General features: G+C 38.8%; 1 protein-coding gene across 5 annotated transcripts; it reads left to right on the top strand.

Annotated features, from left to right (window-relative positions):
• Window positions 1–15,428, top strand: MEIG1 (meiosis/spermiogenesis associated 1). Of its 5 annotated transcripts, none has more exons than XM_059184079.1 (4): window positions 3,237–3,327; window positions 3,586–3,693; window positions 11,441–11,607; window positions 15,117–15,428. In XM_059184079.1, exons 3-4 carry the CDS (start codon window positions 11,470–11,472, stop codon window positions 15,243–15,245), a joined length of 267 nt encoding a protein of 88 aa, XP_059040062.1. In that variant the 5' UTR covers window positions 3,237–3,327; window positions 3,586–3,693; window positions 11,441–11,469; the 3' UTR covers window positions 15,246–15,428. The 5 variants fall into 5 exon arrangements, with proteins under 5 accessions (XP_059040063.1, XP_059040064.1, XP_059040061.1 ...); XM_059184077.1 differs by having other exon boundaries at window positions 3,250–3,341; XM_059184080.1 differs by lacking the exons at window positions 3,237–3,327; window positions 3,586–3,693 and adding an exon at window positions 1–78.
• Window positions 15,429–15,914: the final 486 nt, after the last annotated feature.

Genomic DNA, 15,914 nt, shown 5'->3' with positions numbered 1-15,914 from the left:
CCTAAAAACAAATTCTGCAGTGAGACTGGGATCTGGAGAATCTGGTGTGTCTACCTCTGAAAGGATGTGGAACTCCTGGTAAGGCAGGTCAAGATAATAGTCATATGCTTATCTAACCACTTATTTATTCTCTCTTCTTTCCACAATGGGTACAGTGTCACAGAGTAAAGGGTAAGGGGGAACAGATAGGTCAGAAAACAGCGAAGGTGGGTAAGCAGAGCCACAGACACGCACAAACCATTGGAAAACATGAGCCAATTATTTGGCTCTTCTAGAAAAAGCCATAATCACTAACCTTACACATCCTCAAGACATAACTATAACAGATTTTCAGGAGAAGTCCAATTTTCTGATTATTGAGTCCCAAGAGAAATTCCTCCTGCGGCTGCCTAGTAAAGAAAATTGAAATGTACTCAACAACATTGGCTCTGCTCTACTTCCTCATCCCACATCAGGAATCTTTCTGCAAGTCCAAGCTCTTCAGACTTCTAAGTCCTTGATGTCCCTAAAAGGAACTGAAAACTGCTACCAAGTGCATGTTACATACCAAATAAATCATTATTGAAGTTGGTGTAAGTCTGTTGAGAAATAACTACAGGATATATTTTTCTTCACTTATAAACTATTGTCAATCTAAATTAACTTACATTATAAATTTACTATATTCTATGCTATTCCTTCATAATAACAGACATAAAATGTCTACAAGGAAGCATACAAGGAGATAATGTATTTTTTTAAAGTGTATCTGTGTGCTAGGGCTGCTGTAACAAGCACCGCAGACTGGGTGACTTCCCCAACAGAAATTTCATTGCCTCAGAGTTCTGGAAGCTGGAAATCCAAGATCATATTCTATGATTCCACTTATATAAAATTATGAAAATTGTGAACTGATCCAAAGCAACAGAAAGCAAATCAATAGTTGACTGGGGGCACAGGAAACAAGTTCATTAACTTGATTGTGGTGATGATTTCACAGGTGTATGCATATGTCAAACTTCTCAAATTATAGGCTGTTAAATATGTGCTAGTTATTGCATTTCAATTATCGCTCAATGGATTTATTTTCAAAATGTTTGGAGAGTATATGGGAGAAGGTAGACAAACTGAACCAGATGGACAAGGATATCCCTTCTGTAGAGAGTTAAGAAGACACTGCATGGCTAACTCACATAACAGAAGGTGGCTTTGAAAAAATCACAATGTATGTTTATTTTGCATTAGTTTCATGCATGTCTTCACCACCCATATCTCTTCTTCACACCTCCTACTCTCAACCCTCTGATTGATTAAAGTGTTATTATTCAACTAAGACAAACTAACTAAATAAAGTCTAACCAAAGCCCCAGACAATGGTAAATGTTCAAAAAATATTAGCTCTTATTACTATGTACTGGGCATCCACTAAATACCAAACACTGTGCTTGAACCCGGTTGTACATAAAGGAATCATCCTTGGCACAAGACCTTACAGTCTGGCAGAAGTAGAAATAAATGCAAGGAGTTTTACAGAATTTTATTGGAAACCTGCTAAGAATGCAGTGCAAAGACAGAGCAAAAGAGCTCAATTCTGCAAGGAGAAAGAAAAACATAGCGGAGAAGGTTAACTCAAGTTCACTTCTGAGCACAGGAACAACTGAAGTCCCTGGAATGGGCTTTTATTCAGTCTGCATTCTGCAAATAGTTCCTTTTAATCCAAAGCACTTAGGTCAAAGGGATGAAATAATAGGGACTTACCAGGGGAAGTCAAGGTTAAACTAGCTAAGGGACCAGACCACAAGGGCCTTATACACCAAGCCAAACAGTTCAAACTTTAACTTGAGCAACGGCGAGAAGCCTGGATGGTTTGAAACAAGAGAATAATAAGTGAATTAGAAGAGTGTTTCTCCACGTGTGGGCGCTGGGAGAGCACCTGTTAGAAATGCAAGATCTCTACCGCAGCCTAGACAACTAAGTAGTAGAAACAAGATCCAAATCCAAGGTCATGCCTTAGACGTGATGCTATACTGCTCCGAGTGGCCATGGTGGTGAAAGATATTCATTCGAAATATATTGCTTTGGCACCTCTTGTGCACTAGGTAGTATTCTAGAAATTTGGTCAACAAGACCTCTGTCTTTATGGTAATGTGGAAATTATGTTCTTGCAGAAGATAAACAATAAAATTAAGAAAGAAGCAATTTAAATAGTATAATAAGTGGTGATAAGGGCTGTGGACGGAAGAAACACTAGAACGTAGTAAGGGGTAAGAGAGCCTGATGCAGCAGCCACAGCTAAGGCCTCAAGCTGGAAGCTTGGCCAGGAACAACCAGCAGATCAGTGTGGCTGGAATGGAGTGATGGACGGCTCCAGAGCAAGGGAAGGGGAATTGTATGCAACCCTTGTAGGGTTTTGTTGATTTTACTCTGTAAGATGAGAAGCCATTGCAAGACTGCGAGGAGAGAAATGACACAATCTGAGTTATGTTTTAAACAGATTTCACGGACTGTTGTGTTGACAATAGACCAGGGGGGATCAAGAGACACCTGTTGCAGATTATTGCAATAACCAGCGTGGGGTGGGGGGTGATAGCGGCTTGGACTTCGTGGGAACAGAAAAGCCAACAGTGACGGATAAATAGGGCAAGACAGAGTGGACTCTAGGAGCCAGTTAGTTAAGGCTGGGGAGGGGACTTTGGAGAGGGCTGTTTGGGACAACTAGGTGGATGTTGAATATAGGCAGGTCTGGAATTCAGAGAGAGATACAGGTCTGGAATTCAGAGAGAGATTTGAGTTGAGGAAATAAATTTGGGAATTATTAAGCAAATCGATCGTATTTTAAATATACAGATAAAGGTAATGGTAGAGAAAAGTCATCTAAATTATGGATGTTGTTGATTGTGGGTTTATAAATTGCCAATCACTAAGCTCTAATCTGTGAATTGACCGGTTCATTTAGTTTCAACAAAATGAGAAATAGGGTGGGACAGACATGAGGGATCTACTCGCAGGAACCAAAATCTCCAATGGAATTCTGTCTGGTACTGTAGAAACAAATAACACATTCTGCTCGATTCCTCTGCCTAGGGGTCAGCCCCTGCAGGATGCCCATCCTGGCGTCAGCTTTGTCTCTCCAAACCGCCCGTCTCCGCCCTCGCACCTGCGCGTTTGGGCCCTCTCGCAGGGGGTGGGGCCGGAGCTAGGGGCGCCACGCGTTGCTAGGGGATGCGACGGTCGCCGAGGCACGACAGTTGGCCTCTCGCTGCCCAGCCCACGGATTCCTGAGTGGAGAACACGAGCACCGCCGCGCTCTCCTGCGAGCTCCCGGGCGGGGTGCCTCGGCCTCTCCAGGTCGGCCTGCGAGGGTAACCACGGAGAGCGGGACCCAGGGGGTGGGTGGACACGTCCCGAGGGGCCCGAACGGCCCGCCCCCTACTCTGTGCCCGCCCGGGCCCCGCCCCGGAACCCTCGGCTCCGCCCCTTCTGCTCCGACCCGTCTTTGTGATTTCTGAGATTTGCCAGGCTTGCTTCTCTAATTTTCTGGGTTAGCAGGGGTCTTTACCTGCTACTCCTTGACTTTCAAAATCTGATTTCCCCGTAACTTCCAAGCGGACCTTCTAAATGAGACCTTTTCACGGTTCGGAGAACAAGCCCAGGAATGTTAACTGATCAGCTCTTTTGCCATATCCTGATACATCTAGGAACAATATAAAATAGGTAAAGAAATGGAGGTTTGGCAATACTAATTAATACTCTTGGGGTTTTAATACAACTAAAGGCAAAAAGCAGTTTTCAGAGCGAACAAGGAAATGAAAAGGACTTTTGCATAGAAAGGAGTTAGAGATAACGTACATCAAAGGCTTTGATTTCAGATTAAAACTTGAGATTGTCAAGGGTTTGATATTGCTGAGTTTTTAAAATACCTATATAAACTTAATACTGTTTAATAAAATTAGAATTTTGCAAAACTAGAAAGTCAACCATTGCCATTTCCTGTTTCTGTAGCTACAACATAGTGTTGTAGTTTTGCCACAACTCTTGGCAAAGTAAAACCACTAAATTTCAAAGTGCTGAATGTTACTAGCGGGATTAATATTGTCACTGAACTTCCCAGAATTACTTAATTGTTTAATTGAAAAACTGTAAGTTGATCTTTCCCAATTTTAGTTTTATTCTGTTTTTAATAAGTACAAAGTAAGTAATAAGGGAGACAAAAATTTAGGGGGGGATTTGCACCACCACTATATAGTATAGTTACAGTAACCTGTAGTTACAGTATTATGGTGAAAATGCATTTATGTTCCCTTTAGCTATTGTGGGAAAACAAAGTTTTGAAATAGCTAATATGTGTAGAGGATACATATTTCCACTGAGGAAAAAAATGGGTTTTTTTTCCTGCAGTAGTTCAACTCTTCTGTTGGACAGCTCTTCTGTTGAAAGCAATTTTTTTTTTTATTTTTTAAAAGATTTTATTTATTTGAAAGAGAGCGAGTGCATGCACGCATGTACAAGAGGGGGAGGAGCAGAGAGAGAGAGGGAAGCAGATTCCCCCCCACTCCCTAGCAGGAAGCCGGAAGCAGGACTCAATCCCAAGACCCATGAGATCATTACCTGACCCAAAGGCAGATGCTTAACCAACTGAGCCACCCAGGAACCCTTGTTGAAAGCATTTTTATATTTATAGTTTACATAACTGTTTTGCTGGAAAGTGGCAAAATGTTATCTAGATAACATTCAGGAAAATAGTTTTTGAATGAATACGAGTATATAAAAGTATTTTGTTAGGTATGAAAAAGTCAAGCCTAAAGCAAAAATGGTTTGGGTAAAACAAAAAGTATGATTGTGCCACTACTTTTAGAAAGTGTGCTTTATCTATAAAATCAATATAATACAGTCACTAAATTCATATAACAAACATGACTAATTCTGAAAGTATTCTTTTACAGCGAATTTGCACTTTTCCTTTCATGTTTCATAGTGTCATTTTTCTATGAAAAAAAAATAGGTTATATATGGTTGTATATGTTAATGGATTGTCAGGCTGTACCACACATGTTGAACTCACTGTTGGCCATACCTAGTGTGCAGCAACAAAGCAGTGAGCCTCCCATTGAAATGAATGGAAATGAAATAGAAACCAAAAGAACAGTAGAACCAACAAAATAGGAGCTGGTTCTTTGAAACAATTAATAAGATCAATAAATCCCCGGCCACACCTACCAAAAAGAAAAGAGAAAGGACCCAAATTAATAAAATCATAAATCAAAGAGGAGAGATCACCAACACCAAAGAAATACAAATAGTTATAAGAATGTATTATGATGGGCGTCTGGGTGGCTCAGTGGTTTAAAGCCTCTGCCTTCGGCTCAGGTCATGATCCCAGGATCCTGGGATCGAGTCCCACATTGGGCTCTCTGCTCAGCAGGGAGCCTGCTTCCTCCTCTCTCTCTGCCTGTCTCTCTGCCTACTTGTGATCTCTGTCAAATAAATAAATAAAATCTTTAAAAAAAGAATATATTATGAGCAACTATACGCCAACAAATTAGGTAATCTGGAAGAAATGGATGCATTCCTAGAGATGTATAAACTACCAAAACTGAAACAGGAGGAAATAGAAAACCTAAAGAGACCTGTAACCAACGAGGAAATTGAAGCGGTAATCAAAAATCTCCCAACAAACAAGAGTCCAGGGCTGGATGGCTTCCCAGAGGAATTGTAACAAACATGCAAAGAAGTATTAATGCCTATTCTTCTGAAGCTGTTTCAAAAAATAGAAATATAAGGAAAAATTGCAAACTCTTTTTACAAGGCCAGCATTACCTTGATCCCAAACTAGACAAAGACCTCATCAAAAAGACTGATATCCCTGATGAACATGGATGCAAAAATTCTCACCAAGATACTAGCCAGTAGCATCCAACAGTACATTAAAAGGATTATTCACCACAACCAAGGGGGATTTATTCCTGGGCTACAAGGGTGGTTCAACATTTACAAATCAATGTGATATGCTATATTAATAAAAGGAAAGACAAGAACCATATGATACTCTCAATAGATGCAGAAAAGGCATTTGACAAAGTACAGCATCCTTTCTTGACTAAAATTCTTCACAATATAGTGATGGTGTATACCTCAATATCCTAAAAGTCATATTCGAAAACCCCACAGCAAATATCATTCTCAATGGGGAAAAACTGAGAGCTTTACCCCTAAGGTCAGGAACATAACAGGGATGTCCACTCTCACCACTGTTGTTCAGCATAGTACTAGAAGTCCTAGCCTCAGCAATCAGACAACAAAAAGTAATAAAAAGCATCTGAATCAGCAAAGAAGAAGTCAAACTCTCACTCTTCTCAGATGACATGATATTCTATGTGGAAAACCCAAAAGACTCCACCCCAAAATTGCTAGAACGCATACAGGAATTCAAAGTGGCAGGATACAAAATCAATGTACAGAAATCGGTTGCATTTTTATACACTAACAATGAGAGAGAAGAAAGAGAAATTAAGGCAATCCCATTTATAATTACACCAAAAACCATAAGATACCTAGGAATAAAACTAACCAAAGAGGCAAAGGATCTGTACTCAAAAAACTATAGAATACTCATGAAAGAAATTGGGGAAGACACACATAAATGGAAAAATATCCCATGCTCATGGATTGGAAGAACAAATATTGTTAAAATATCTATGCCACCTAGAGCAATCTGTACATTCAATGCAATCCCTATCAAAATATCATCAATTTTTTTCCACAGAGATGGAACAAATAATCCCAAAAATTTTATGGAACCAGAAAAGATCCCAAATAGCAAAAGTAATGTTGAAAAGGAAAACCCAAAGTTGGTGACATCACAATTCTGAATTTCAAGCCCTAGTACAAAGTTTGTGACAGTATGGTACTGTCACAAAAACAGACACAAAGATCAATGGAACAGACTAGAGACTCCAGAAATGGACCCTCAACTCTACGGTAAACTAATCTTTGACCAAGCAGGAAAGACTATCCAATGGAAAAAAGACAAGTCTCTTCAACAAATGGTGTTGGGAAAATTGGACAGCCACATGCAAGAGAATGAAACTAGACCATTTTCTTATACCACACACAAAAATATACTCAAAGTGGATGAAAGACCTAAATGTAAAACAGGAATCCATCAAAATCCTAGAGAACACAGGCAACAATCTCTGTGACCTTGTCCACAGCAACTTCTTGCTAGACATGTCTCCAAAGGCAAGAGAAACAAAGGCAAAAAGGAGCTATTGAGACTTAAAAGATAAAAAGCTCTTGCATAGCAAAGGACAGTCAACAAAAGCAAAAGACAACTGACAGAATAGGAAAAGATATTTGCAAACATCTTTGTTTAATTAAATTTTTAAATTTTTCTATAACACATAATGTATTATATACATATAATGTATTTCTATAACATATAATGTATTATTAGCCCCAGGGGTACAGGTCTGTGAATCGCCAGGTTTACACACTTCACAGCACTCACCATAGCACATACCCTCCCCAATGTCCATAACCCCACCACCCTCTCCCTACCCCTCTCCCCCTGCCCTCCCTCAGTTTTGTGACATTAAGAGTCTCTTATGGTTTGTCTCCCTTCCGACCCCATCTTGTTTTATTTATTCTTTTCCTACCCCCCAAGCCCCCCAGGTTGCATCTCCATGTCCTCATATCAGGGAGATCATATGATCTTGTCTTATTTCACTAAGCATAATACCCTCAAGTTCCATCCACGTCATCACAAATGGCAAGATTTCATTTCTTTTGATGGTTGCATAGTATTCCATTGTATATATATACCACAGCTTCTTTATCCATTCATCTGTTGATGGACATACAGGTTCTTTCCATAGTTTAGCTATTGTGGACATTGGTGCTATAAACATTCAGGTGCATGTGCCCCTTCAGATCACTACATTTGTATCTTTAGGGTAAATACCCAGTAGTGCAATTGCTGGGTCATAAGATATTTCCATTTTCAACTTTTTGAGGAACCACATGCTGTTTTCCAGAGTGGTTGCACCAGCTTGCATTCCCACCAACAGTGTAGGAGGGTTCCCCTTTCTCTGCATCCTCGCCAGCATCTGTCATTCCCTGACTTGTTAATTTTAGCCATTCTGACTGGTGTGAAGTGGTATCTCACTGTGGTTTAGATTTGTATTTCCCCTAGATATTTGCAAACATCTTAACAGATAAAGGCTAGTATCCAAAATCTATAAAGAACTTATCAAACTCAACACCCAAACACCAAAAAATCTAGTCAAGAAATGAGCAGAAAACATGAACAAACATTTGTTCAAAGGAGACATCCAAATGGCCGAAAGAACATGAAAAAATGCTCCATATCACTTGGCATCACACATGTAGTGATCTGAAAGGGCACCTGCACCCCAATGTTTATAGCAATAATGTCCACAATAGCCAAACTATGGAAAGAGCCCAGATGTCCAATGATAGGAGAATGAATACAGAAGATGTTGTATATATATAGATAATGGTATATTACTCAGTCATCAAAAAATGATATCTTTCTATTTGCAATGACATGGTTGGAGCTAGAGGGTAGTATGCTAAGCAAAATAAGTCAATCAGAGAAAGACAATTATATGATCTCATCATATGTGGAATTTAAGAAACAAAACAGGATCTTAGGGGAAGGGAGGGAAAAAATAGAAAAAGACAAAGTCACAGAGGGAGTCAAACCATAAGAGACTCTTAATCATAGGAAACAAATTGAAGATTGCTGGAGGGAAGGGGGTTGGGGGTAATGGGGGAATTGGGTGATGGACATTAAGGAGGCCATGTGATATAATGAGCCCTGGGTGTTACATAAGACTGATGAATCACTGAACTCTACTTCTGAAACTATTAATACATTATATGTTAATTAATTAAATTTGAATTTTTAAAAAAAGAAACCACTAAATAAATAAAAATAAACTTTGAAAATAACAAAAAATAAAAATTTGAAAATTTGAAAAAATGAATGGAAATGAAAGGCAAGGATTTCACTGAAATATGGCTTGTTTATTGTTTTGTCAGGTAGTCCATATTTTACATAAATTCATACAATAACAATATATTGCCTTAAAATACAACATGAGCCTAAGCTGAAATTAATAAACAAGGGTCAAAACTTTTTAAAATGTCAAATATTAACAATACCTTAATTTTCTTTGGTCTAGTCTATATCTATATCCATATCGATATAGATATAATTAGTATGCATGATGAAAAAAATGCAAACAATATTAATGATATAACCATTTGGGTAGTTGCTACATTCATCAGAGTGAATTGTGTAACTCAAATGACTTCATTTTAATTCATTTAAATCTGGAGCTAAGCCCAAACAAATGTGAGAATTTTGGTTTCAGGCTGAATGTGAATACCACAACCCTTAGAATGTTAAGTAAGGGGGCTCCTGGGTGGCTCAGTGGGTTAAGCTGCTGCCTTCGGCTCAGGTCATGATCTCAGGGTCCATCGGGCTCTCCCGGGGAGCCTGCTTCCCTCTCTCTCTCTCTCTGCCTGCCTCTCCGTCTACTTTTGATCTCTCTCTGTCAAATAAATAAATAAAATCTTTAAATAAAGAAAAAGAATGTTAAGTAATGTTAAGTTCTGTAAGTCTACAGAAGTTAGGGGGATGCATAGGACCAATTCCCTTATTTTTCATGGAAGAGCCAATTGGTACTTGCACATGATTGATACATAAAATTCAAACAAATGACTCTTAGCCTTCTAACAGTCTCCACTAATCTATTTTTGTTAAAATAACAGTCTCCACTAGTCTCTCTTTTTTAACTATGAGAGAAATTTTAGGTCACGTCCTTCACATTAAAGAAATACTTATCTGAAATTCAAAAATTCCATCAATTTTATGTCCATTTCCTACTTCCCCCTCATTAAATCCAGGCTGAGCTGAATTTATTAATCTTCTGAAAGCATTTATTGTAAGACTTTTTTATAAAACTTTTAAAGTCTGCCTTAACTCATCTTATGTTTAAGATGATAATGGATACTTCTAATTGATGTGATGATTATTTTGACTTTTCTTTTTTTATACTTCAATATATTTTTGACCTTTTCAACATATACTAGCCCCCACTTATCTATGGGCGTAACAGTCCAAAACCGCCCACTGGATGCTTCAAACCACAGGTAGTACCTAACCCTATAAATTCTATGTTTTTTCCTGTACATACCTGTCTATGATAAAGATTAAATCAACAATAATAAAACAGAACAATTATAATAATATATTTTGAAGTTATGTGAATGTAGCCTGTCCAAATGTATTTTCCTATACTCACTATTTTTGTGATAATGTAAGATAAAATGCCTGTATGATGAGATCAAGTGAGGTGAATGACATAGGCATTGGGATGTAGCCTTAGGCTACCATTGACCTTCTTACATTAGGTCAGAATGAGGATCACCTGCTTCCAGACTGCGGCCAAGGTAGAGAGTGCAGAGGTACTATTGTAATGAGTGTTTGTCATTGTAATTGAAAAAATTTTGAAAATAAGGATCCATTTAGAGGACCTACTCATGAGGTCTATATTTAATGTATTTCAGCCAATAGAAACATATTTTAATAGAAGAATGGATTGAAGGAATCATGGTGAAAATTCTGGGCACTTTATGTCAGTTAACTGATACATATTTTGGTAATAAGATGACTCTGAGAAAACAACTGCAAGACATGTCTTTGAAAAACTGACTCTAGAAGTTTGGTGAATAGACAATCATGCATACTCCAGTGAACTATTTGAACTTCAAAAGCTATTGGTGCCTGCTTACATTGTTTTAAAATCAGTGATCTCAGTATCATAGAGTCGTACAGCTTTCATGGGCTTTGTGTGCGTCCGTCTTTTCACATCTGGCTGTCACAGGAGCAGGGTCACAGTGACCTCCTGAGTAAATGGATTGCAGTGATTGGACTACCTCCAAGTAGTTAAGATATGGGAAAAGGCGAAACCATTGCTTCTCAGCAAGAAGAATAAGAAGACAGAAGACTGATCTTGCGTTCCTTTTTTAGGAAAAAAAAAAAAAGTGGGGGATGCGGTTTTGAATATAGTCAAATGGAATGTTGGTAAGATATTTTGACAATCTACTGAGTAGTTAAAAATAAGAGTGTGACTTCAGAAATGTGTTTACTATTGCCTAGGACACCAGAAGTAGGACATTATGCTCTGAATGCAATTTTATGTGATGAAGAAATAAACAGTTCCCTATGTATCTTTCAGGGTTTTTTTTTAATTTCCAAAGTAGAGCATGAATCCTTCTCAGTCTTGAAATTGAATGTTTAAAATTTAATATACTTCATGGGATTCTCAACATTCTAGGTTTTTTTTTTTTTTAATTCCACTTGTGTTCATTTTAAAAGAGACTTTCAAAGTTGTCACTGTTATGCTATTAATTTTGTTTTAACATCTTTCAGAAATAATTGGCAATAAGATCCCTGTAGCCATGGCTAGCTCTGACGTGAAACCAAAATCAATAAGTCGTGCCAAAAAATGGTCAGAAGAGATAGAAAATCTGTACAGATTTCAGCAAGCAGGATATCGGGATGAAATTGAATATAAACAAGTGAAACAAGTTTCTATGGTAAGATGTGTCTACAAACCTGAACTCAAAACATTCAGTGAAAAGGATCAAAATCAAACAAAGAACCAGAGAATAACTAAAAGGAAGCTCTACTCCAATTCTCTCATTTTATTGATGAGAAGACTGAGGCCCAGAGGAGTGGTTTTCAGGTAGACTAGAGAGAGAGGTCGTCCCTCAGCATGGAAACGTTAAGAACTTTCTAACTTTTATTTAACAACCATGCTCTGCCAGATAAAGGGTTGATGATCACCACAAAAGCAGAGTCATTTTCCCTTACTCACGTAATTCTATTGCCAGATACTCAGTTTGTTGTGTACCTATTAACTTCTTTCCAGTTTCTTTTTTACCCTGAATTATAAAGGGGTTAGATTTTATTATGAAGAGTATAAGTGACAGAGAACTATTAAAGAGCCCCTGACTGTGGTTGTGCATTACACTCTCGTGCCCAATAATGTGACTGACGTAAAATCAGATTTAAGACAACACAAAGAACCTCCTTGAAGGGGAAGTCCCACAAAGTGAGAGGCGTGTGTGTGTGTGTGTGTGTGTGTGATATAGGGAAGAACAAGCTTATTCACTGTATGACTTGGCAATTTTGAAGAGGTCTTGCATTTCACTTCAGTAAATACTAATTGGGTATAAACTGTAAGGAAGGAGAAAATTCTCCCTTGTTCTTTTGGCTGGTCTAACAATCAAATTGACCCATGACAGATTAATAGGAGAAAAAACAAGTTTAATCCACTTTAATACATATAGGAGCCTCAAATATATTAGACCCAAGAAGTGACCAAAGCAGGCCATTTATATACCTTTTAGACAAAGAAATAAGAAATGTGTAAAGAACTGACAAGACAAAGCGACTTGGTCTTAAGGACTAATTAGTGGGGAAATGAAACAGAGTTTATTTACATAGCCCTCTTGGCTCTGAATTCTCTGTCTCTGGTGATAAGGATGTCTGTCTACCTCCAGGTGCAGGGAGCGTGCCTTTCACGGCGGTGGGGGTGTGGATTTCTTTCCTGCTTTCAGGGGTACAGGGAGGAGGGTCAGAGTCTTTATGCTCTAGTTTCTCAAGTAACTTTAACTAGAAACCATCAGTATGCCAAAGTGCCATGTTCTGGGGCAGCGTGCCCTCAGCCCTGTCACTACCATGTGCAAATTTCCATGCCAAGTGTTTAGGAGATAAAAATATGAGTACCTGACCTCAAGAAACTGACTGGGCCAGTAGGAAGAGAACCAGATTTGGAACCTCTCCAGGGTCTGAATCCTGGTTCCTCTCCCTCATTAGTCGAGCAATCCTGAACAAGGTTCTTAACTTGACTGAGCTCAACAGTTGAATTGTAATGGCAGTGCCTGCTTTAGAAAATAGTTACAGGAATTAAATGAAATCATGTGTTTGAAGTGTCCAACATTGTAGTGCTTAATGATTTGTTGAGTGAATGAAGGATAAGTGTTTAATGATTGACAGCTTTTATTATCTTGGAATAGAAGATTAATAATGACATGAACAGTAGAAATTTATGCAAGTCAAAATACATGTGCCTTTTTAAAAGATGCAGGAATTTAGGGAAAGACAAAATCACATCCTCTGGGGGACAATCCTCCAAAAGGGCTTCATGCCCCCGGAGACATTTGCAGAGGGCCTTGAAGGTAGGCCAGGATGGTAACTAAACTCTTGCCTTGATTGGCATATCTCTACCAGTGGGTAGAGGTGGGAAGGGTTTGAGCAAATTAATTTTTCCTCACCTGAAGCATATGTCCATTTGGGACATAGGAGCTATTGAAGCTTACTGACCTCTGTAGCTGGTCTTGAGGACCAAACCACTCCACTCTGTTCTACTGAAAGGAGTGAAGCTTTCCTCCATTGAATGGGAGTCCTCAAGTGAAAAGCCAAGAAGAAAAGTTGTAAAATACAAAGGCTATTATTTAAAATGACTAAGGGTTGATGAGCATAGGAACCAATATAGCTCCTTGGAGGGTATTTCTTCACTGCATGAGATGCTTTTTAGGACCCTAATAAATGAAAGAGAGCTTGCTCCTGGCCCCAAGAAGAAGAGAGCTATAATGGTGTCTTGAGAACATCCTCCTTTCTCTGCTGGGGGCAATGGAAGCTATGAAAGAAAAACTTGACCTAAGTGACAGGAACCATTGATTTGTTTTTTCTTATACTGTATATGTCAGAGAGCCTGCCAAGGTTTATCCAATATGTTTCTACCTATTTTCATCAATTATTAAATAAATGAGACAACATAAAAAATGAAAATGTGCTGTTAGAAAACAAAGGCCACGCATTCCTTTGTATTCATGATCTATTGGTATCCCAGTGGAAAGTTGTGATTTATGGATGGGGCATATGAGAAGTGACAAGCTGCCTATAGAGGTGGTGGTGAAGATTTGATTATCTAGACCATGATACCTGAGTGATCAGGTTTTGGCAATGATAGAGTAGATCTTACAGAATCCAGAAGAAATCTACCAAACAACAAGAGAAGTGCATTGACTTGATCAAGAAAGTAGAACATGAATTTGGAGAGGAAAGGGAGAAAAATGTCCAAACTAGGTCAAGCCAAATGATAAACAAACCTATATGACGTATGAGAAAGAATAGTGGGGAAAAGGTAAGAAAAGATAGTGGAGATTTAGATTCATGACCTCAAATTTCTATTAAAAATTGGATTTCAAGGGACACCTGACTGGCTCAGTTGGTGGACCATGAGACTCTTGATCTCAGGGTTTTAAGTTCCAACCCCATGGTGTGTGTAGAGATTGCTTAAAAAATAAAGTCTTTTAAAAAAAAAATTGGTTTTCAAGCTGAACTTGTGATATGGACTTGAGGACTGCATATGCACCTTTAGGTATCTTGAGTTTAGCTGGTTCCATCTCTCACTGCTGTGACATTGATTCTCAGTACCCAAGTGCTTTCAGAGTGGGGCCTGACTCTAACTTCCTCCTCAGGCATTACTTTTAGATATTAGGAAATAATAATTTTTTTTTTAAAGATTTTATTTATTTATTTGAGAGAGAGACAGTGAGAGAGAGCATGAGCGAGGAGAAGGTCAGAGGGAGAAGCAGACTCCCCACGGAGCTGGGACCCCGATGCGGGACTCAATCCCCGGACTCTGGGATCATGACCTGAGCCAAAGGCAGTCGTCCAACCAACTGAGTCACCCAGGCGTCCCAGGAAGTAATAATGTTTGAAATAATTTGTAAATATAAGAAAATGCTTAGAGTGTTTTGAATGTTTCCTCTATCTTGGCCACTGAGTAGAAATTTAAATCTAGAAATTGGGATCTAGAGAGAAGCACCAACTTAGCTATTTTACAGTATAAGGGTACAACTTAGGGTGTGTTTGAGGTGTGCATAATACTCTCTTGAGAGCTCAAGTATTTTTAGATTTAATTTTATGCTTTAATTTTTGGATGTGAGATATACTGTTAACTATTTGATAATAAATTATTATATAAAAATAAAGCCAGCATCATAGTATTTGTATTCTGGTTTCTGATGTGCAGGTAGATCGTTGGCCAGAGACGGGATACGTGAAGAAACTCCAGAGAAGGGACAATACTTTCTATTACTACAACAAACAGAGGGAGTGTGATGACAAGGAAGTCCACAAAGTCAAAATTTATGCTTACTAGCTTTCGTTCTTCTCGTGTTGTCATCATCTAAGACTTCATTGCTTCATTCTACATCATGTAAATGTCATTTTATAAAATAATCCAAAATGCAGACTTCAGTTGAATGTTTTGAAACACAAAAGCCATGAAACCTGGTATCAATCAGCCTGTTCTATTCTAAAATATAATTGCAGAAGCATTAAAGTTGTACTCGTCTTGGTCCTATTCTTCTGATTATTTTAACCGAGGTAGAGTAACCATGATGCACAGAAAGAGACAACCCAATTTGAAACCATCCCAGTGGTTAGGCTAGTTGTTTACAGGTTAGTGCTCCAAACCCCTGCCCCTGTCCCCAGCCTTTACCACTTTCCAAGACCACCATTTTGAACTGTCAGATCTGCCTCTTGTGGCCCTAGGGCTTTCTCTTGCCTCTTTTCTAGAGGCTTTGCCTTTGCCTCTTGCTGAGTAGACTGGAAATGCCAAGGGCTGCCGGCCGCTAGGAGCAGTCCTCAACCAATGACTGCTGGGGAGGAGGTGTTCAAAAGCCCCAGCCACCTGCTGCTTCAGAGGAATCCATCAGAGGTGTGTGGTGCCCAGTTTACCAGTTTACCAGCAGGATGAAGCTTTAGTCTCCTGCAACAGTGTCTGGCTGTATCACATAGACTACTGGCTGTCTCCCTCCCTTGCCAC

This window comes from Mustela lutreola, chromosome 8 (genome assembly GCF_030435805.1).
Source record: "Mustela lutreola isolate mMusLut2 chromosome 8, mMusLut2.pri, whole genome shotgun sequence".
NCBI lineage: Eukaryota > Metazoa > Chordata > Mammalia > Carnivora > Mustelidae > Mustela > Mustela lutreola.
Note: the sequence above shows the minus strand (reverse complement) of the source record. Positions and strands in the feature narration are given on the sequence as shown.